Genomic DNA, 23,592 nt, shown 5'->3' with positions numbered 1-23,592 from the left:
TCTTCTCTTGCAATCTTAACCTTCTCAGTTTGTCTCTCTCGGATCGTTTGTTCCCTTCAGTTCAGCAAGATCTCTTTAAAAAAAGGATTTGAATAAATAACTAGTCTTTAGGTTCCTTATGTGAATCTAATATACCCACATCGCAAATACCCAAAAGGTGCCACGCTACTGTGCAGGAAGTGTAAATATGGTCAAATATAATGCAAACAGGCAACCACAGGACAGCTAAAGATGCTGCGATAAATAGTTTCAAAGAGGAATTGAGATGCATGGGCCAAATGCCAAATGCTGACACAAAAGAGCCTTGAACTTCACAGCCTTTAAGGACGCATCTCAAATCTCTGACATTATCTCGTAAATCTGGCGACGCTGATGGCGAATGAGACCGTGAGTAGAGACAGATGACAGTTGTGTATATATATTTGCTTTGTTCACGACTCTCGTCGAGCAACAACACGCTCTTGAAGGATACGCTGTGATTTGTTCATTTCACTCCTTTTGGACGACTTCCATTTCCCGCCCTCAGACCCGAGCCAGGTGACGGCATTTAGCGTTTCTGCCAACACCCAAAGAGGTTTGAAACATGGAAAATTGACTAGAAACCTTACGACGAAACAAAATGACCCAGTGAGAGACACTGAACCGAGCCGGGTGAGCTTAAAGATAGCCTGGTGAAGTTAATGCTTTGTTTACTTTTCTCATGCTGTTGCGACCTCTCTCTCTCTCTTTTTCTCTCTCTCTCTCTCTCTCTCTCTCCGTGCCTGTTCTCTTGGCAGCATGAGTAAAGTAGGCAGGCGTATGAGGGCATAGCTGAATTTGCTGGCAGGGGGCTCAAGCTTCAGCTTTTGCGTGAAAAGGGTTTGTTGCGCACCTTTTTGTGCTTTAACCTTGTCTTGCACCACATGGAATGGTCTCGGTTTTCCTTCATTTTTCCAGTGTTTCTGGAGTCTCGCACCTTGGAAGTCATCCATCAGGTATATCCAACATTTAATTCTGTTTAAATCCTCAACTTTATTTCTTTGTTTTGCTTTGGAATGACAACGTTTTCTTCTTCGCTCCTCATCCTCCTCTTCCTCGTGCATGCACGTGTCTGCCGCCATGCTTGTTACAATCCGATACGCTTCACTTTTATCAAATACAATTTATCAGGACAAAACTGTGCTGGAATTGTTTGGATGCCACAAGTTTTTGTTTGCATTGTTTGTTTGTTTTGCACTCGTGGCTGGTTTTTATATGCAACTTCCTTGCACAAATCACTCTTTGGAGGCTGTACAAACATGCAGTTTTGACTATATAGTAACACTGTATTATTGTTAAGACCATTAAAGGTAAAATACACAAAATGAGGTTTACCCAAGAGAAGAAATAACTACAATCTCAGTGGAAGCATTGCAAAAAGCTTCATAGTGGCTCTTTGTTAGTTTTTGGGTGACTGTTAAATGGTTAACCACAGATAGCTTTATTCTTCCTCATTATTTGACATGTTTAAAGAAACTAAACAGACTGATACATAAATCGATCAATCAGTATCTATATATGGATTTCGAATATGTGTTTATCCATTATTATTAGCTTACATTAATAATAAACATAGCAGAATTTCTGCCGTGGACACAATGATATCCCAGCATGCTTTGTGTACCAAAACGTCTCTGATCATCCGTAGAGAGACTTTATATTATGTTTCCTGATAAAAGCCATCTGCATTATCATTATTTATCACATTTAGATAACAAACCAATCTCTTATCTGTACGAAAACAAACGATAGACGAGATCTGCATGCATTGCTGTGAAGCAAAAACAAAATTGGAGGGAGAGAAAGCGACAAGACGGTGGGTGGGGTGATACACAAAAAAAGGAAAAGAAAGAACGAAAAAAACTTCCTCAACTCCTCCCTCTCTATCCTCAGATGAACTCATCACGTTACTTCAGTTTTTTCTGCCTTATACTTCCTGCTATTTTTGAACGCCCTCCCATTCTCTCTCTTTCTCTCTCTCTCTCTTTCTTTCTGTGGTAACCAGGAACAAAGTCACAGAGCTTTTATCGGGAAACGTATTTCAGTCATCACCTTCAATTACAAAGCAGTAAGACCATAAACAACATCACAGTATGGAAAACAACCCGAGACTCGGATATCCAGCTGTTGTTCGCCTGTGCCTGACACAAACCAGGTATTTGTTTGCTATGCGATTCGAAGTTTAATATTGTACCAATCTGGATCACACGTGGCTCACAGGTATCCAAAGAAAAAGTTAACAGATAAATGTACTATTATTTTTTTAGCTTTCGGTAATCTACTTCGACTAACACGTGTCAATAAATGTTAGGAACGAAGAACTGATTTTTCACCTTTCGTCTGGGTTGCCACGTTCTATTTGTGTTACATCAGGTGACAAATGTTGCAAGCTGCTTGTGTTTGCTGTACAGTTATCATACACAGATAAACCCAGAATTTACTCAGACATCAGTGAATGCAGACACAAAACAAGGTCAGCAGTCAACAGGCGCTTCCTGTTTAGATCTGCTATTTTTGAACCCGGGGCGTAGTGCTGCTGAGTTTTTGCAAACAAAAAGTTTGTTCGAATGTCTTCGAATTTGCAGTAAGACACAGAGGGAAAGATGGAGGTTGCAGGTGACTTGAATGAGTGGAAAGAGGTGCAGATGAAAGTTAAACGATTTCATAAAGGAAACTAAGACGTGTGTCAGTTTCAATGGGTGGGTAGGATGATATGATGCGTCATTCGCATCTATTTAATTGCATTAATGTCGAATTTGCAGTTTAAAGTGTGTTAGTGTGGTGTAACTTCAATTGTTTTTCTGGGTAGATGAACAGCACTGCATTCAGACACGCGTTTCAAAAAGATCAGATACATCTAAAATCGTTTTTTTTTTTTAAAGCAATCGCATGACCGAAAAACAAAATGACTGCTGTATGTAACGCAGATACGTGTTTGCGTCGACACATCAGACGTTTTGTCTTACAATAGAAGAGGATTTTTTTATATTTAAAGCTGAAGTAAGCCATTTTTCGATGTTATAATTTTACAGACAAAACAATATTTTGTTTGAGCATTCTGTCGAGCCGCACAGCAATATTGATCTCTTTAAAACTATATTTTTTGCAATTGACATGATTATTGTTTATGGCTTGTACATTAAATGTTGTTGACGAACACAATGTTAGATTAATGCAAAATAATGCAAAAAAATTTAATGATATAGGCCAGTACTCAAGAATCAATGTATGCTAAATTTTACATTTACTATTAAATATGAAATATGAAATATTTATATTTCAAATTCATTAAATGTATGTCATGTTGTGCAACGCTTTGGGATTGTAAAAAACCCGAACGCCTCTGTGTTTAACCTCAACCTCAATGTTTAAGAAATACTGAACCACATCCACAGACAGTCAGCATGATATTTATCACAAACATATGCAATTGCTGCAAGCTACCAAATAGGAGATATGGGGGCACGACCTAACGCATTTTGGTTTTGGCTTAATGAATTCATCGTATTTTATACAAGCAACAAACACATCTCTGCTACAAATAAAAACTTTAAAGTTGTTTGTGGATCTTACCGGTTTCTTATAATTACACCGAAAGTGACAGAAGTGCAAATTACCCTATAGGTGGGGACTGCGGGGTTAATTGAGGGTTTGCTAGAAAATTATTTGTAAAGTCATTTCAGAGAATTGTTTTTGTATTGCTGAAACACGTTACAAAGACTGTGTGATACTTTACACCGTTAAACAGTTTTTACACATTTATTCAGGATTATTTTGGCGGGGCTAAACGGTGGCTCGATGACTGGGGCCACCTGGCATGACCCCGCCCCTAACACAATTGTGAGCAGCTTTCCCGCAAGTGGGTGTGGTTTTAGCTGTGGGACACGCCCCCAGCATATTAGAGAATAGAATCATGCCTGTTTCCCAAGTTTTTGATAACTTACTGGGTGTTTTTTAATCATTCAAATTTGTCTGGGTGGTTAATATCACATTTTCTGTGGCATCACAAATTTTATTTCACATTTTGCATGGACTTTGAACACATATTATTATTGTGTCTATACACCAGAAGTAAATAGTGTTTGTACATCTGTCTATAATAGATAGATATCCACACACATCCACCCATCCATGATCCTTCATCTAACCAGGCGTCTATTATGCATCAATGCATATGGATAGATATTTTTTAAAGGGCCGCACAATTAAGAGAAAAAAATACAGATTTGTCAATTACTTTCCCTGATATTGGATTTAAAGTTATTATTTGTATTATTGAAATTTACATTGTCTTTATCTCATTACCATTGAGGCTTAGTGGTAACACTGTGTTACTGTAAGTACTGTAACCCTGCAGTGTAAAAAATGTTTTCAATCCCAGCTATCAGTTACTAGGGTTAGCATGTTTCAAAATGGTGGAATGTCATTGTAGCATGCAAGAAATTGAGCATTTTTGTCGAATCAACATATTTTTATGTAACTTTTACTTAACAAATTATCTCATTTCCCGCCAGCAATTTTTGGTAATGTTGCCCACCACCATTTTTTGTGATTTTCACAAAAGTTTTACAAAAGGCCTTTCAGAAAATTTTCTTTTAAAAATATATAAACATGCAAATATGTCAAATGAAGGAACAGACCCTCTGCTTTCAAACAAACGACTTTTCATCCTATTTATATTTTTTTATAAACTCCTAAATATGGGTATTTTTCTTTAAGCTAAAATAATTGCATTTTGGTTAAGGAATTTTGTTAGAGGTCAGATCCAGAACGATTATCAAAACATACACAGAGTTTAAAATAAGTAAATAAAGTTTTTGCTTCAGTGTTTTATAAATTGGTTAAGTGCGTCTATCCAGTGGATAATTGCGGTATTGGAGATTAACATAATAATTCATCAGGAACAAGTATTTTTCATGCAAATGTTTTCTCTTAATTGACGAGAGTTAAACAATTTCAACTTGTTTTTATAAGTTATGTCAACTTTTTTAAGTCAAAACTTAATAGTAGGTTAAATTGACTTGCAAAACCATGTTGTTTTTACTTCATGCTCCATTTTTTACAGTGCAGTGATTAAGACTCAAAATCGAAAAATAAAACATAATTTCGAAATTTACTTTCTTGAACTTTCTAAAAAAACTCTTTGTCCAGTTTTTATAACAGAAACACATCACAAAAGCACAGGAGATCATCTTCTGACAGTGAGAGAAAAAGACCAAAAAGCACAGATTGCTCGGTTCTGTGTAACTACAATTAACCCCAAGTTAGTTTGTGCACCCTCACCCCTATATTATATCCAACTACTGTTTAAATGCCATTACTTTGTGTAATGCTCCATGGTCTTTAGCGAGATGTTCACCATGTACTGAATAACAAATCGTCCTTTACAAATCAAAGAAATATGCAAAACAAGCTTTAGACAGAAACGTCTGAGAATGCAAAGTCGAACACAAAGATGAATGAAACTGCTATGCATCGTATTGGACAATCGGCAGATTGAATTAATGCTTCCCACGCAATCCCAGAATTCACGGTGATCTAATTAAAAATGCTGAAAAATTATTTAAAAGTATTTAAAAATGGTATTGTGCTCATTAGTCGATCAAAACATTAGCTTAGCAACATGCTAACATTGATTTTATTTGGATATAGTCATATAGTTTTCACACTGCATGAGTTTGGGACGGAGCCACAGATTGTTAAGAAGTCGACATAACATCACCATGTTAATTAGGGTGACCATACGTACCATTTTCTTGGGACGCGTCCAGGCCAGGATTTCAACTTCCGAATATCGTATTTGTCGACGTTGTCGAGGTTTATTATTTCAGGTTCTATTTCAGAAAAGCATTACATTTCAAGGTAAGAATAAAACTACAGTGACTGTATGGGCCCTATCTTGCACCCAGCGCAATTGACTTTGTCAGTGACGCATGTATCATTTCGTATTTTGCACTGGCGCACAGCGGGTTTTTCCCTCCACAGACGCACGTCGGCAAACTAGGGAATGAACTTGCGCTCCCTGGGCGGTTCAGCGCAAAAAAGGAGGCGTGCTCCGGCGCAAACCATCTCTTATGCTATTTTGCAGTTTCAAAAAACAATTGCGCTACTAACCAAAAAAAAACTAGTCTAAAGTCAGTGGCGCGTTGCGCTTGGTTCATTATGCTATTTTAAGGGCGCATGCTTGACCATAATGTATAGCGTGCACAACGCGCATTGCTTATCTAATCTACACAGATGCAACAGTTATTTTTGCAAATCATAAATTGTTACAATAAAAAATATAAGATAAGGGAAATCATAAATTGTTACAATAAAAAATATTAATACATGAGATAAGGGAAATCATTGTGGTGAGCATTGTGGTGATAGTTTTTATTTATTTTGTGTGGCTGTGTTAAACAATTATCATGCAAATAACGATTAAAATATTTTCATAAGTTTGTTGTGTGGCTGTATTACGTTTATTTTATCTAAATAATAATTAAAATGTTTTCATAAGAAACCTTCATGTATGTGAACTTGATTTGTAAGTGTAGTTTGGGGTTGGACCTTCTTGTGTCCGATTTCAAAGCCCCCAAACCCTTTCAGCGGTGAGGGTGGACGCAGCGATGTCCTCCTGTGTGCCCAACGTGCCCGATTTATGCTGGCAAGCTTGGGATTCCCCCGTCTCCTGACATCATTGTAGTGCTTGACGCAGCTGATGAGACAATTGTGGCTATTTCCTCTCACGCCTGTTTAACCGACGCTGATTTGGGCGGGTTTCTCCCATCCCCATACAAAACAACTTCTCTGTCTTTGACTGCTCTTACAAGAACGTGGGTCTCCTCGGCTGTGAACCGCTCCTGGCGTGCGCCTGTCAAATCCGTCATAAAAATAGCAACCCGCCATGGAACTTGCGCCCTTGCGTTTAAAGGGAATGTTGGATAGCGTTCTGATTGGTTTATTTGACGTTACGCCCAAACCACACCTATGAATAATGAACCTACTTCAGACCAACCCCTCATTGATTTGCGCCCGGCGCAAGACTTATTTCTCCCGCTGGGAAAATAGCAACAGCGCCCAAGATCCGCCCACAAAGTCACTTGCGCTTTGCGCTTCGGACTTGCGTTTCAGATCGTTAAAATAGGGCCCTATATGTTTTAAACTGAAATGTGAGAACCTAGATGACCTCGACAAATACGACTTCCGAGAGACGCACCCGAAATCCTGGCCTGGAAAAATAGCGCGTATGGTCACCCTAGTGTTGATGTCACAATGTGTATAATCTTTATCAGTAGCCCATCCTCTCAATTTTTGTGTTTCTCTCTGAATCGACTGACAGGTTATACATCTCAATTTTTAAATAACACTAAAATATATTGTGAAATGATGGTATTTCCATTAACCCATGTTATGCGACTAAAACATAATTTTGTCATCCAATGAAACATACCACGCATCAAAGAATGATCGTGTGACTTTACGCACATCAGGTGAATTGTAAATGCAAAAAAAGCTGTTTTCCAAAACATTTATTTTTCTACACTGAAAAAAATTATTTATTGAATTCAATCCACACTGAAAAAAATGATTCATTGAATTTAATAATTTTTTTTAAGGTAAGTGGTTGCAATCAATTTATTTAAGCTACATTTTAAACAAAAAGATTATTAATTTAAAATAAAATATAAAAATTTTGTTTATATGTAGCTTAAATAAATTGATTGCAACCACTTACCTTAAAAAAATTTATTAAATTCAATGAATCATTTTTTTCAAGGTAAGTGGTTGCAATCAATTTATTTAAGCTACATTTAAACAAAAAATATTAGTAAAGTAAAATAAAATATAAAACTTTTGTTTAAATGTAGCTTAAATAAATTGATTGCAACCACTTACCTTAAAAAAATTGATTAAATTCAATGAATCAGTTTTTTCAGTGTAATTGCGTGAAAAACCACCTTACCTGAGCGTAAAAACTTTTTTGCATTATATGGGAATTTTCAATTCGCAATTTTATTTTGCACAATTTGATGGGTAATGAACAGTCCCTCCAAAAAAACGCAATTATGCGATCGCGTGATTCAAACGCATAATTAGCCAAAGTCCGGAATTTTATGCAGGGACCGCATTTTTTAGATACACCGCACTTTCCCTGCATAAATTGCAAATTTCTGCGCACAAAATTTGCAGGGCTTTCCCTGATTTCATAATCTCCACATTTTCGTAGCAAAATGTCACATATATCTTAGCCGAAAGTTGAAAAATGTTGCATTTACCTCACACAAGCACAGCCATGTCCGCTGTTGCCATGGGAACGTTATGAAGTGACGTAATTACACGTCCGCAGTTTTTGCAAGTTACCACAATTTTTGCAAGTTCTTGTAATTTTGTTGCTTAAAATTACATAAATCCCGCATATTTCGTCTACCACATATCTACTCTATCATTACCATACAGGGCAAGACATCATCTGTAGCTTAGCTGGCATTGCAATAGTGTTGAACATTTAACAGGACACCAAAGTAATATATCTCAATCATGTTTAAAAGTACAAATCCTTAGCAATGCTTTTCTATTTCATCTTTTTCATACATTATTCAGTCATGATTCAGGTTTATTACAGAAAACAGCACATTATTCTTGACAGGCAGGAACAGGTTTCCTCCTCACACATGTTCTTAATGTTCAGAGCTAAGATGGCAGAATGGTGGCCATTTTGTTTGGTCCTCTCCCTTTCGTACATATATTATGTCAAGGTCAGGAAATCTGGGAAATTTGTGTTTAAATGCAAAGATTTACATCGAAAAATATCTGTATGAGTAACTAAAAGCCACATTTGAGAAAATGTCCATTATTCGTTGGTGTGGTTCATCTCTGCCAAAGGTTTGAGAGTCACTTTTGTACAAAATATTAGTAAAATTGTCATTGCTAACTTTTGTCCTACATTAAATGGTTAGAATACGGAAATACAGAAATAGATTCAGCAACGTCTAAGTTTCCTCTTGCATTGAAGACAGGTTTTTTGTGCTACAAACTGCTACAAAGGTCATGAAATTGGTGATTAAACATGGAGATTATTTTCTTTTTATATATTGGCTGGTTTTGAACACTTTATAATTGATAAGTAAAATCTTAAACGTATAGCAAAATAAAAATAATGTTACAAACTATGACATTTATTAACATCACCACTACATCACTTTCATAACATTTGGACAACTGAGACACATTTAACCCTCAGTGCATTTGACAAAATAATAAACAAAGTGTTTTAAGGGACTAGATCTAAAAAAATAAAGACAAAAATATATTTTTATCACCACCTGGTTCTTAAATTATAGTTGCAGATGCCACTTTAATATTTTATCCTAACATTTATGTGTCCAAATACCTTTATTTTCTACTGTATGGGTTTATAAATTTTTTGCAACATTAATAAAATATCAGTGTTAATATAATATTTATGTAAAGATGTTCATTGTTGTGAAATATGTACATGAAATACACATTAACCAAGACTAATAATTGTATTTTTATTGTTGTTTCCTGTTAGCAATTGCATTCATTTACAGTAAATTATTTAAATTTATTGTACAGTGTTACTATAGAAATAATATCATATAATGTACAAGTACACATAGAAATTAACCCAAACATATATACAGTTTGAAAAACATGACTAACACTATTGTTGCATTATTTTGTATGACTCATAATAAACAATTTCTTTCTTCCTTTTATTTCAAAGTCTGGAGTAACAAAGCAACTAAACTCCTGGTATGTTTGTCGCTGTCCCTGAAGTTGAGGTAGTAGATTGAATAGTTGTGGAGTGTGAAATCTCCCTTTGAGATAACTATACAATCTACTGTCTTTCTGAAGGAGACAGATTCAACAACTGTCCACCAAAGAAGCGGACTACGTGCACATACGCTTTTTCAACAAGACACATCTGAAACTGAGTTACTGTGAAGTGAAACTGGAGGTCAGTGTGCATCACAAGATGAGGTAGTAGGTTGTATAGTTGGACGGATCGAATCCTGTTCAGGTGATAACTATACAGTCTATTGCCTTCCTTTGAGAGACACAATGAGCAGCCAAAGAAAAAAGGCGTCTCAGACCCAAGACTTCAAAAAACACCAAATGTATTCAAAAATTATTCATAATTATTAAAATGACATTGTTTCTGTGGTTGACACGGGCCTACTTTTTTTAGCGCTGTGTTTTAACAAATAAAATATTTTTTCATTCATAAAGTGAGTCTGTCTTATGCTGATTTATTATTAAAACAGGGATTTTGCATATCGAAGGGCTTGTCTGCTTTGTTAAATAGTATTAGACCTCAGTTACATTTCAGCCATTGAACCTTAAAACCAAATCAATTGTATAGCTGATCTCATAGTTGGTATACTTTATATCAGTCGATGGACTAACAAATACGCTCTTAAAAATAATGATACCATACATGAACCATTTTTGGCTGAATGGTTCCATAAAGAACCCTTTACATCTGAAGAAACTTTCAGAAAAGATATTGGATAAAGTTTCTTATAAAGAGGTATAAAAGAAGTGCTTCTTGTATTAATGGCATCGCTGTGAAGAATCTTCTAAGCACTTTTATTTTTATGATTGTAGTTTATTTACGTTTAGCTCTTCAAACAATGACTTTTAGATGTTGATCTGTGGTGTTTGGAGGAGCCCTGCTGACAGATTTGTGTAACTGCAGTACAGTAAACATTATTAAAGTCAGATTATATTATAGTATTAGAGAAACTGGCAAGTTTGTAAAGTTTTATTAATGCACAAGCGCCAAAATGCAGTAAAATATTGAAACTTTCTATTTGACATCACATGATTTAAATAAATTAGCAGTACTTTTAAATATACTGCTTCATGCTATTTCATCAAAAAAAGAAGAGATTTTTGGAAAAAAAAGTGAGAGAATTTTAGCCAAAAATGCCATGATTTCGGGCAAAGTGAAAAATGGACAAAAATCGTATTACTGTATATAGATGGAAAAAAAACTTCAGAGAACTTCTGAAAGATAAAAAATGTCTAACATATTTAAAATGACACATTGGTTTGTAAATAGCAACAGAATGTACATTTTTGGATTTATTATTATTATTATTATTATTATTATACATTTTATTTATATGCCACCTTACTAGACAGTCAAGGACAACGTACAATGAAACAATCAACATAACAGCAATAATCATTACAACTATTAATACAGCCCAGACAAACTTAATACAAGCATAAAAATAAACAAGAGATTTGAAGACAAGAATGTCCCTGTTTGGGTAGAAGCCAAAACGTGCTGTTTTCAAGTGTGTACCTTTAAATGCAAATGAGCTACTGCTTCTCATTTCCTTACAAAAAGAGACAGTGAGTGATTTTGGATAAAAACAGATGTGATTCCTGTGAATACAGTCTGAGACAATAATATATTTAGCCACATTAGCGCTACATTTACAAAAGCTTTTGGTGAATATTAACCAGTCAGTCAGTGGCTGTGGGCGGGGCTTTATCAGTATGACATCACATTAACAACAAGAGATCAAAACATCATTTTTTTTCATTGTAGGGTTTTTGTAAAAGTAAATTTTGCATAATAGGTGCCCTTTAAATTTTGCACTTAGAACACAATCAGTTGAATTGACACCACTGAACCTGATTGACTTTCACTGTAACTTTATAAATCCAATGTCTCTGTAGTCTGCTGCTGTGGGCCAATCAGGCTTCTCCAAACCTTTCTGAACTCCGCCTTAATCTTAGGTATCTTCAGGGCGTACACAACAGGATTGACAACTGAGTTAGCATGAGATACTATGACACCAAAATAAATGACATCAGAAGGCACTAGTATACTCTGGAAATAGAAATGAATGGCGTGCATGATGTGTAACGGAAGCCAGCATGCAACACACAGAGCCAAAACCAAAACCAGTGAGCCGGCCAGTTTGTGTTCCTTATGGTTATACGCACCAGATTCAGCAATACCCGTCTTTCCCTTCAGCCTTCTAACTTTAAAAAAGATGTAACAATACAAAGCAGCCATGATGGCCAACAGAGGAATAAAGATACCAAAGAAAATAAAGTTGACCAGGTATGAGAGGGAAATGACGGCTGTAAATTCACAGTTTAAGGTGGAGTTGTGACGTTTCAAAGTGTGAGGTTTGTACCATCCATACATTGGTAAGAAGCTAAGCAGACAGGCCAACATCCAGCACACAGCAGCGAGAACCCAAGAGCGTCTTTTAGTTACTGTTGACTTATACCTGCAGGCAAAAAAAAACAACACAAAAAACATTGAAATAGTTTTTCTAACATTAACACTTTCAGTAACTGTAGTGTATTTAGTACATTTGTGTATTCCACGCATACAGTACATGAAAATATTGTGTACGGCAGTGGCGGCTGGTGAAAAAAAAAACAAATTTTAAAATCGAACTTTTACTGTAGTAATGCAGGACTGTAAATAGTAATTTATCAGGTGATGAATATCATTACTGCTCAGCTAAAATACTTAAAGTGTTACTGTTGAAGTCAACTGTTAAAGCATTAAATAAATATACTATGAATCTGTGAATTTGAGTTTAATGTGTGTTTATTTTTTATTTTCAGTAAGGAACTAATCAAGGTAATCATTCATTCAAACACACACACACACACACACACACACACACATTCCATTGACGTAATGCATTTTATACCATACAAACTGTATATTCTATTCCCCTAACTAACCTACCCCATTCCCTAACCCCAACCATCACACAAACCCTTCTGCTACTTCACATTTTCAAGAAGCATCATTCTGTTTGATTTATAAGCTTGTTTTCTCATGGGGACATCAAAATGTCCCCACGAGGTCACAAAAACACTTTTATTCCTATCTTTGTGGGGACAATTGGTCCCCACAACGTGATAATTACCAGGTACACACACACACCCACCCCCACACACACACACACGTTGCATTATAGACCCCTTCAAGGACACTGAAAACATTGAATGACTATCGGGCGCGCGCGCAGCATGGGGTCAAACTGTTCATACCATTTAGGCTTTATAATGTAATCTAACAGGGGTGAAAAATGATGACTTACCTCAAATGAAGTGAGCATTACAAACACAAGCCTCTTTGATACTTGCATTGTTCCAGTCTGCACGTTAATTGCTTGCAGCTGCAGATGTTGTATTTTTTGTTTTTGAGATTCTGCATGAATCGGGAAAACTTAACGGAAGACCTGGTGCGATTTTCAGAGCCCACGACGTAAGTAGGCATTTTTGACGATACCGAATAATACGCAACTCTATCTGCTGTAATGACTTTTCTGACCCCGACATGCGCAGCGGGACTCAGCTGTGACGTGAACCGTGAAGGGGTCTATACTTTATCACTTTTAAAAATCCTGTCATAGTCAATTTTTATCCTTCATTTCATGTTTTAATAATAATAATTGTTTTTGTTCACACATGTTCATTTCTAATCATGAACTTACAAGACATACAAGTTCAAATGTGTTTATTTATTAGTGAAGAGAATAGATGAACAGAAACCGTGCATCACATCACTTTAAATGTTTTTCAATATTTTACTATGTTCTTAACTTAACTTAGACAAATTAATACATACCTATCTTTATTCAATGCATACACTTAATCTTTGTACAGTGTGTCATGAATGTGTTAGCATTTAGCCCAGCAACATTCATTCCTTAGGATCCAAACAGGGATGAATTTAGAAGCCATCAAACACTTCCATGTTTTCCCTATTTAAAGACTGTTACATGAGTAGTTACACGAGTAAGTATGGTGGCACAAAATAAAACGTTGTGATTTTTTAAGCGGATAAAAAATGAGAACTATATTGTATGGCGGAAAAGCACTTAGTTTGCAGCACTTAGACCTCAGGCGCAGTAATATTGACAGAAGTTTGAGCGAGAGGGGGAGGAGTCAGGAGAGATATCTACTTAAAAAATTGCCACGTTTTATTTTGTGCCATCATACTTACTTTGCATTATATATTTAACTTTTTACATATTAAAATATACTGTAAAAAGTCATTCTGCAGGCTTGTAGATTTGATGAAATTGAATATGTAAACTTTATTTAATAAAATTAATTTCATGTAGTTTGGTATTTTTTTGTGTTAAAATTCTTTAAAAATGACTGGAATAAAAACAACTTATTGTTTTTATGAAGGATTTAGCTATTCTTATTGTGTATCTCCGCATGTAGCGAATACTGAATAAATCCAACATAATATTAATCAGCTGTTTCAAATCAAAAACCATTCCGGGTTGTATTGCAGGTCGTGAGCGCTGAGCAGACGGATTTAGGAAATATTTCTGTTATTGTGTTTTTTAAACAAGAATCTGCAGTAGGTTCATAAAGATATCGCCTATTTAAACATTTCCTTCGAGTTTTTTGGTGATGGGACCTCCAGATAATCAGCGGGCGCTCCGCGCGTAAATATACCGGTCAACGTCGCCTCACCTCGGCCAGTCTCGCTGAAAATCTCCGCTGGCTGTGACGTCAATGTAGTGTTTAAAACGTGGATAAAATTCATTTCGGGTAAATTTAATGGGCAATCTTTAGTCTTATAAGTCTATAAGCAGGGTTTCTTTGTATAATTTGTTTGTAATTTGTAAATATTAATTACAATAAGGATTAATATGAACTGGGTTTGGACGTAACTTCAGCTTTAGGACCCAGGAGGTCGCATATCTAGGATGCATTCGTCGATTCGCATGCTGCGATTGGTGGTCCAAATGCAACTCATTTTGAGTGACAGAAAAACTGACCAATCATACTGTTCCTCTGAATGGGTGGGTTCTCTTATCACTTACTCTCATAGATATGTATCATGTATGTATCTATTATGACAAATTCTGCTCGCTCGCTCGCTTGGTTCATGTTATAAAAATAAATGTGACTTTACTGCAGTCTTTTTCGGTTTATTTAGTTTTGTGTTAATTATATCCACAAAGTATTCCAATAAATTGGTAATGTAAAACTATTCTTCGCTGTAAATTAATTGTGTGCTCAATTGCGACGCCCTGTGTTGAATTTTCCCCCGAGTACAGTATCATTACTGAGGGGAAATATAACATTATTCATTTAATTCCACAAAAGGTGAGTAAGATATTAAATGTATAAGTTGTCTTTTTAAAATATTTAAGCTTTCTACATTATGTAAATTGAACATTCACTATTATTATTATTAATTTCGCGACCTATTATCTAAATTGTGTGTTCATGAAGCCTGTAACGTACTGCAGCTTCCTGCAGGCAACGTGAAACATTGCTGAGGGAGAACTTTATTCACAACAAAAGGTGAGGAATATTTAAGCAATATCGCTCGAGTAGGAGTGTGATATAGCTCTATATCATCACGGCTGTGATTAGGCCAGAGGCACGAGGCCGCAGGCCGAGTGCCGGAGGCAATCACAGCCGTGATGATATAGAGCTATATCACACGACTCCAAGAGCGATATTGCTTTTATACAACAGTTCGACGGCACACGTTTGAAAAACGAAAACTAGAAAACAACAACAGAGCTATTTTAAAAGCCTCTTTGTTTGAGAACTACTTCTTCCGCCACGGATTTGAGGGCGGCCAGAATGACAGGTAAAACTTTCGGCTGCTTTGAAGCTCATAACAACTCAATGGACAGAAAAGCCGTTACTTTATATTACCGTTTCTTGGTCACAAAGTGTAGTTTTAAGATTAGTTCAGTCGAGAATGTATATGTATTATATTTAAATCTGCAGTCGATTAGTAAAGATAGCGCCTGTTTGAACGTTTGCTTAGTGAGATTCGGTACAAATGAGAACCAAAGCATGAGCGGACATCAGTGTTCACTCGCCCCGCTGACCACCGCCCTCTCTGGGCTACATTTCTGAAAGAGATACCCTGGCTCTCATGTTGGCCTTGTTTGTTTATGATCGTCAAAATGAGATCAAATTATCAGTATTTGGTGTCATGATCAAACTTGTACTTGTTTTTTTATTCATATTTAGTGTCTTTTGTGTTGTTATTGTTTTGGCGCGAGGTAAAAGTTAATAAAACTACTTGTATAACGTTACTATTGCTTTCTCATTTATTCTTAACGCGATACGAGCACTCGATTATTATTATTAAACTTTGTTCTTGTCAGTACTATACAAAACGTTTTTTTTATAAGTGTCAGAGAGATGTTTTTGCATGCTGCTTATAAATATACCAGTGGCGATATCTCATAATATGTTTTAATAGTCACGTCACGATAAAGTAAATGATCAATGTCCACATTAAAAAGCTGCGGTGCTTACCTGCAGTTCCACAGTGTTTTCGCGTTCTGATAAGAAATATAGCTCCAGAAAAAAACAAGTGTTTATATTCCTCTTTCCAAGTGTTAATCGTCCACACGATGTGACAAGACATTTCTCCCATTAACTTTAACGTAACATCCAAGAGCGCTGATCTTTGACGGAATAATAACTTCTGATTGGGGATTCACAGACTGATTTATGAGCTAGTAAACTAATGAGACACACACACGGAGAGTGATTCACACAGCGCGTCTGTGTTTTTCCATTCAGAGATGAGCCTGCTTAGGACCTCCATTCACTAGGTGGCGGAATAATACCAAAGGTGAAGCGGTTACAGTGCCGTTATCAGTACAATATCGTATAGCTCTTAGCCAATCAGATTCGAGAACCAGAAAGAACTGTTGTATAATATTAAATAAATATATTGTACATATTATCTTGTGTATAATAGTGTATGTGTGTGTGTATATACACATGTGAATAACTTGGTTAACAAATAAATATGTGACTGTAGGTTTTAAGACATATTTGCTGTTTAATGTTGCAGGATAATGATGAAGAGGCAGGACTTGAGCAGCTTGTGATGGCTGTAATTGTAAAGAATGGATCTTCTAGGAGTGGCAGCCCAAGGGATGCTGGAATTGTTATCAAGGCCTTAAAGTGGTTCCCAGGGCATGCTTTATCCTTGGATCTATGCATTGAATCTCCAGTATCCCAGGCATCTTTTCAGGTGTTTCAGAAACTTTTCTTGGAGCAGGATTCTTCAAAGTTTATGAACTGATTACAGTACAGTAAGTCTAAACTGCTGTCGGTTTTCTGGGTGTGAATCAATGTAACAGAACACAAACATGGAACCTTTCGTCGGGAAATGTGGACAGTTTTATTTAAAGACTGTAAAATACTTTTTGAAGTTTACACTGTTACAAATACATCATTAAAATGAGATGCTTTCCTGTTCTTTTGACTGCAATAAAAGAATAATTCATTCATCTTTGTCTGTCATTCTGAAATCAGATATAATACTCATTACTAATAAAAATATTAATGGATGATGTTAAATTAAAATAATATAATTGAATAGTATTTATTGTATAGTGCTAGGTCTTTGTCCTGTATACCCAATATTTTGTTTAAATTTAAATTAATTTCTAATTGCAAAGTGCAGATTACCTTTTTGAATGGGTTACTATTAAGGAGTTTATGGAGTGATTCTAACTCAATTTTTATTTGTTGAATTTAATTAATGATATTGCTTGTAATCTGTTGCCACACTTTTATTAAGTAGATATGGCATAATATTTTTTATTGTATAGTGCTAGATCTTTGTCTAGTATACCCAATATGTTTGTTTAAATTTTAATAAAAAATTTATTTGCAAATTGCAGTTTGGCTTTTTGAAAATGTTAATATTAAGGAGTTTATAGAGTAAATCTAAATCAATTTTGATTTGTTGAATGTAATTAATGATATTGCTTGTAATCTGTTGCCACAATTTTATTGAGTAGATGGGGCATATTATTTTTTACAGTGTAGATTTCTTCTCTGGCCAACTTTAGGGGGCGGCGCTCCAGCACCCACTTTCGTAAAAAGTTGGATCAAATTACTTTACTGTAATAAAAATGCAGCATGTTAAACAACAATTAAGCAATTCAATTCCATCTAATATTTCAAGTTGAGATTGTTTAACTTAATTTGTTAAGTAAAAGTAACATAAAATATAAAATTTGACAAAAATGCTGAATTTTTTACAATGTTCAATTGGTAACCCCTACATTTCTTTTTAGTTTTTTTTAACTTAAATTTTAGTCAGTTCATTTTTAATTTTAACTTACCAACTGAAGTATTTTTTAAGTTGTTCCAACTTTTTACTTTTTACAGGGCATTTGAATATTGTAATTTGTCAAAACTGAAGTTAATTGTTTTAGCTTTTTCAACACTGAATCTAATAAAGCATATTTTACTTTTCAAAATCTCAGGAAACTAGTTTATTAAAGTTTGGTGCAATGGTCCTAAAACAATAAGAGTATTTAATAGTCTTAAAATAAAAACTCACCTGAAGGGAATACAAACTCTCAGGTATCGATCCAAAGCAATAGCCAGGAGGGTGAGCACTGAGGCTTGAAGTGGTACAATGAGAATGCAATTCATAAAGAGACACGCATGGAAAGACATTTCAATGTTGAGCACCTCGACTACAGCAAGCGGAACAACCACACATCCAACCAAAAAATCAGCCATCGCAAGTGATACGATCAAACAGAAAGTGGGTTGATTTAGGGCTCCGCTCTTCCACACGGCCCATATCACCAGCAGATTGCCCAGACAACAACCAATAGCTATAAGAACTTCAAGACCTATGAAAATATATCTTCCATCAACAGCCATCATAATAAGAGCTTATAGATAAGAGTGCAGACAAAAATAACCCTTCTCACCCACAAAGACAACTTAAGATATGGTAGGTGTGAGTTAAAATGAAAAGATATCCTGTCATCAGTTCCTGGGCACGCGTCATGGGGGGCACCCAACATGTGTTTAAAATAAAGTTTTCAATGTTCAGTTAAAAAAATGTCTCTTAGTACTTTGTGCTACTTTTGGTCATAATTGGACCTTTTGTTGATAGCGTTGTTTGTGGAAATGCACATAAAACATTTTACGTCTGCTAACTTATCATTGCTATGTCTGTCATGTCTGGATGTTGATTGTGATTTTTTTGCAGCGAGAAGAAGGGGAGGAAGAGGCGGGATCAGAATGTGTCAGTCAATGCAATATCCTGGCTATGATGTAAACTATATCTTACATCAACAGCCATAATTTACAGACATAAGAGTGCAGACAAAAATAACACTTCTCACCACAAAGACATTTTAGATAGATGTGAACTTCACATGAAAAGAGAAATTGGGTAATCAGTTCCTACTGAAGGGCTTACGTCAAACTTTATATCTATGGGGCTGTTAATACCTGGTATTAAGATGCGTTATGGTCATTCGGATTGCACATCTTTCAAACGCTTGCAAAATGAAATAATACGCTGTATTTAGCGTCGTCCACTTGTGATCCGATTGGCTAAAACGCATCTTCATACCATTTGTAAAAAGGCTTTATATTAGTATAGTTTTCTGTTGTTAGTTTGAGTAACCATGCTGCATAATTCATTTGACATATCTTTAAAATTGTTTTATTATGAGGGGTTTCCTTTGTTCTATCTTTTACTTGAAAGCAAGGACACAAGCTTTAAAGGGAACATTCCATGAAAATCAGACTTTTTCCATGTTTAAGTGCTATAATCGGGTCCCCAGTGCTTCTACCAACCCAGAAAACATGAAAAATAGCAACCCTGTAACTTTGTTTTGGTAAGGCTCTCTCTGCAAGCATGTGAATAAATAGGTCATGCGGATTTCGCTCCCCCCATGACGTAGGTAAGGGCTCCAATTATAATGATACCGCCCCTTCAACTGAGACAGAGCGCCGTTATGCAAATTTGAAAACCACGCCCACCGGGGGGAAATCAATCCAACAGTCTCCATTGACTTTGTATTGCGAGAACCCGCCTCCTTGTCATTTCTGGCTTATAACAAAAAACTGAATAATGCCTAAAAGCTGCTGTGTGACAATATGTACAGCTAACAAGCCAAAGAACCCAGAAATAAGTTTTTATAAGCTGTCGAGCCGTAAAACCCAGCCTTTAAGGAGAATAAAGTGGATCGCCGACTACGTTTCCCCCTAGTGGACGCAGTTCTACTAATAGAAGTACTATGAAAAGTTGCCTGTATCCATTTTTGTGTCTTTAAACGCTCGTTTTTTGGGGTCGACAGCTTATAAAAACTTATTTACAGATTAAACTTAAAAACAGAATAATACCTAAAAGCTGCTGTGTGACAAGGTGTACATCTAACACGGCAAAAAAATAAATAAATAATTTTTTATAAGCTGTCGACTTCAAAAAACGAGCGTTTAAAGACACAGAAATGGAAACAGGCAACTTTTCATAGTACTCCTATTAGTAAAACTGCGTCCAATAGGGGGAAACGTAATCGGCCATCCACTTTATTCTCCTTAAAGACTGGGTTTTACGGCTCGACAGCTTATAAAAACTTATTTCTGTGTTCTTTGGCTTGTTAGCTGTACATATTGTCCCAAAGCAGCTTTTAGGCATTATTCAGTTTTTTGTTATAAGCCAGAAATGACAAGGAGGCGGCCTTTTGCAATACAAAGTCAATGGAGACTGTTGGATTGCTTTCCCCCCCGGTGGGCGTGGTTTTCAGGTTGTGACGCGCTGCGCTCTGTCTCTATCCAACCATGAGGCTACCTCGAGTGCGATAGAAAGAGAGAGAAAGAATGACTGACAGCACGACGCGTTTGTATTCCATCAAACACAAACAGGAGCCTACAATCTTATAACTTGTAGTTTTAATAATCTTTCTAAAGATTGAATTAACTAGGGATGGGCATTTTCCAGTAATTTACTATTCGAATATTTAAGCTCATAAAGAACGAATATTCGAATATTCGTTTATTTAAATTATGTTAATTAAGACATGCGTCTTTTGTATTTTTCATTTTGTCATAATTTCACAGAAGGCTTATAATTAGGAAATATCCACAACAAGCTAAACTTATATTATGTATGTATATTTATGTATGTATTTTTAAGTTGAAAACATTGTAAATTGTATATATATATTTTAAATTCTTCTTAAAAAATATCCTACAGAAAAAAAGGCGTTAAAACCCCATGCGGAGTGAAGTCTGAGTCAGTCAAACCCTTAGTTTCAAGTCGGTCGTTAGTATGAATTCATTACTGTTGGATCTTACATACATTATATTATACCAAATATTATACAATAACCCCAAATCTAAGCGAAGATTGAGGACTTGCGAAGTTTAAAGTTTCGGACTTGACAAAGTAGGCTATCATCATTTAAACCCTTAAACAGACTCCAAATAAGAGCCCGGAGAAAACGAAAAAACGCATCTACATAACCGACTGCTCAGTCAACATATAAATATCTTCTCAGTTTAGTTTGACATGTATTTGTGAATAAAGAAACCATCTTTACCCTACCTGCTTCGGTGAAAGCCCGTTCTTCTGACTAGATACAATGCCGGTGCTGCGGAGAAAACTCTTCCTCGTGTTGCACGTGATGATGGTTATCGGATAAAAACAACAGACGGACTGAACAAGATTGAATATCTGTATAAGTTACTAACGTTAGCTTAATTTAACAAGATTTCACAAAGACGGAGCTTTGCTTTGCTTTTAAACAGCCATGTGCAGTTATCCGGTTCATTTTTGAAAGAGCACCGCATATTATAAATGTTCTCCGTTTCGTTTCGTTCTCCGTGTCTGTCTCGTTATTAACAAAATAAAGTAGACTTTATAACAGAAAGCTTACAAATCTCTCATGATGTGTTGATGCGGGCGGCGGAGAAGCACGTTTAATAACACGTGAGCCCTCACTGACAGTTGCCAAATATGGCGCGGCGCGGCCAAACCCGGAGATAAAAGAAAAAAACTTAAATTCGTCTGCAATCTGCATTGCCAAACAATCAGAAATATATACGAATTAATGTTCATGTATATGATATATCTTACATTTAAGTCTGTAAAAGAGTATAGATGAAGTGAAAAAGCATTAAATAAGGTGGCACATTAAAAACAAACAAACATTCGAATAGCATTTTTTAAATTCGAATTATTATTGCCGATCGAATATTCGAATATTCGAATATCCGTGCCCATCCCTAGAATTAACGTTCTAAAGGATTAACGTTACCTTAGTGCAAGAGAGAGAAAGCGAGTGAGCGAACGAACGAGAGAGAGAGAGCAACGCGACGGTTCGCTTTCAAGCAAGTTATGTTGTTTAATATGTTTCTCTGAAGTTTATATAAATGAACACGAGGATTAATGCACTGCACGAGACAGAGTGAGTGAACAACGCGTATTCACTATCATACACAATAAGTAAATATGTTGTTTAATGTTTCTCTGAAGTTTCAAATGAATGAGGAGTTACAAAATAGATGAGAGACTGACAGAAACGCGAATGTGTTCAATATGTGTGCACAATAAACTTAAACATGTCATTTGATCTGTTTCTCTGAAGTTTAAGCATTAAACGTGTTGTTTTATTACAGATCATTTAAATGTGCTCGTGTGGTTTGGTCAAAAAGTAAACTTCTGAGTGTTTGTGAACGTGTATTTTATTGTAACATGCTGAAACTCATTATGCCTGTTTAAAACAAGGGCAACATGAGACCTTACTGTAAGTCTTTATTTTTATTCCACAATGTTCCCCATCTACTGATAAACATGTATTTAGTATGCATAAAACAGATAATTGACTTTTTAAACTTGTTCATATTTATAATGCTTAACATCGCTCACTAACTTCTTTCGTAAGACTCCGCCCACCTGAGCAGCTCGTTTGGATTTAAAGGGATACACACAAAAACGGTGCATTTTTGCTCAGCCCCATAAATTGCCTATTTTAACATGCCCAATAAATTACCTATATGGTATTTTAGGCTAAAACTTCACATATGTACTCTGGGGACATCAAAGATTTATTTAATATCTTAAAAACGTCTTCTGGAATGTCCCCTTTAAATCTTAATTGGTATTTTAAAATTATTTGTGTGCTTTTTCACAAGCGAAAGAGACCATTGGCGACTGTATAAGCATGTCCAGCACTGCAAGAGAGTTAAGAAAAGTTTAACTTTATGAATTTCAGGAGCAACTACCAATGGGAGCAAGCAGTGGAGTTCACGTCATCCTTCTCTCGTCAATTACTGGAGTGGATGATAGGGATGCACGTTCTTTAAAACGAGGGGTAAGTTGTAACACGGATTGTTTCACAAGGTTGAGCTTTTGTTTTTCAGCTATTTTTTCACGCTGCTAAAAGACGATCTCCCGCAAATTATTGGAAATGTATAATGTTTTTCCAGAGAGTTATTGATGAACAAATGTTTTGTAAGTAAATGTAAGTGGCATGTAAGTACATTTTTTCATCATATGTTTTTTTCGGTTTCTAAGTTGGGTGTGTAAGATACCAAATTCAATGCTATGTCACATTAATCAGTGTCTTGTTGACTAAAACATAGCATCGTTTTGAAATATGTCTGCAGGTCTTAGCAACTTTTTTGGTGGGCTTGAAAATATTTTGATCCAGCGAGGTTAATTGTAACGCTGTGTTAACCCCTCAGCACTTATGATATGAAAACCGCTAACGTTACGTAATTCTTGCCGTTGTTTTAAATAAC

The 23,592-nt window shown here is 35.8% G+C and overlaps 1 protein-coding gene across 1 annotated transcript; it reads right to left on the bottom strand.

Moving 5' to 3' along the window:
• Nucleotides 1-11,698: 11,698 nt before the first annotated feature.
• On the bottom strand, nt 11,699-12,946 carry LOC129450100 (adenosine receptor A3-like). Its single transcript, XM_073870081.1, has one exon. The coding sequence runs from the start codon at nt 12,395-12,397 to the stop codon at nt 11,699-11,701; it is 699 nt and encodes a 232-aa protein (XP_073726182.1). The 5' UTR covers nt 12,398-12,946.
• Between the last annotated feature and the right edge of the window lie 10,646 nt (nt 12,947-23,592).

This window comes from Misgurnus anguillicaudatus, chromosome 8, assembly GCF_027580225.2.
Source record: "Misgurnus anguillicaudatus chromosome 8, ASM2758022v2, whole genome shotgun sequence".
Classification (NCBI taxonomy): domain Eukaryota; kingdom Metazoa; phylum Chordata; class Actinopteri; order Cypriniformes; family Cobitidae; genus Misgurnus; species Misgurnus anguillicaudatus.
This window is presented reverse-complemented; position numbering and strand designations above follow the sequence as displayed.

Bases quoted from the DNA above. Each gene is read 5' to 3' on its own strand.
- LOC129450100 (XM_073870081.1), bottom strand. From the start codon at position 12,397: ATGTACTGTATGCGTGGAATACACAAATGTACTAAATACACTACAGTT.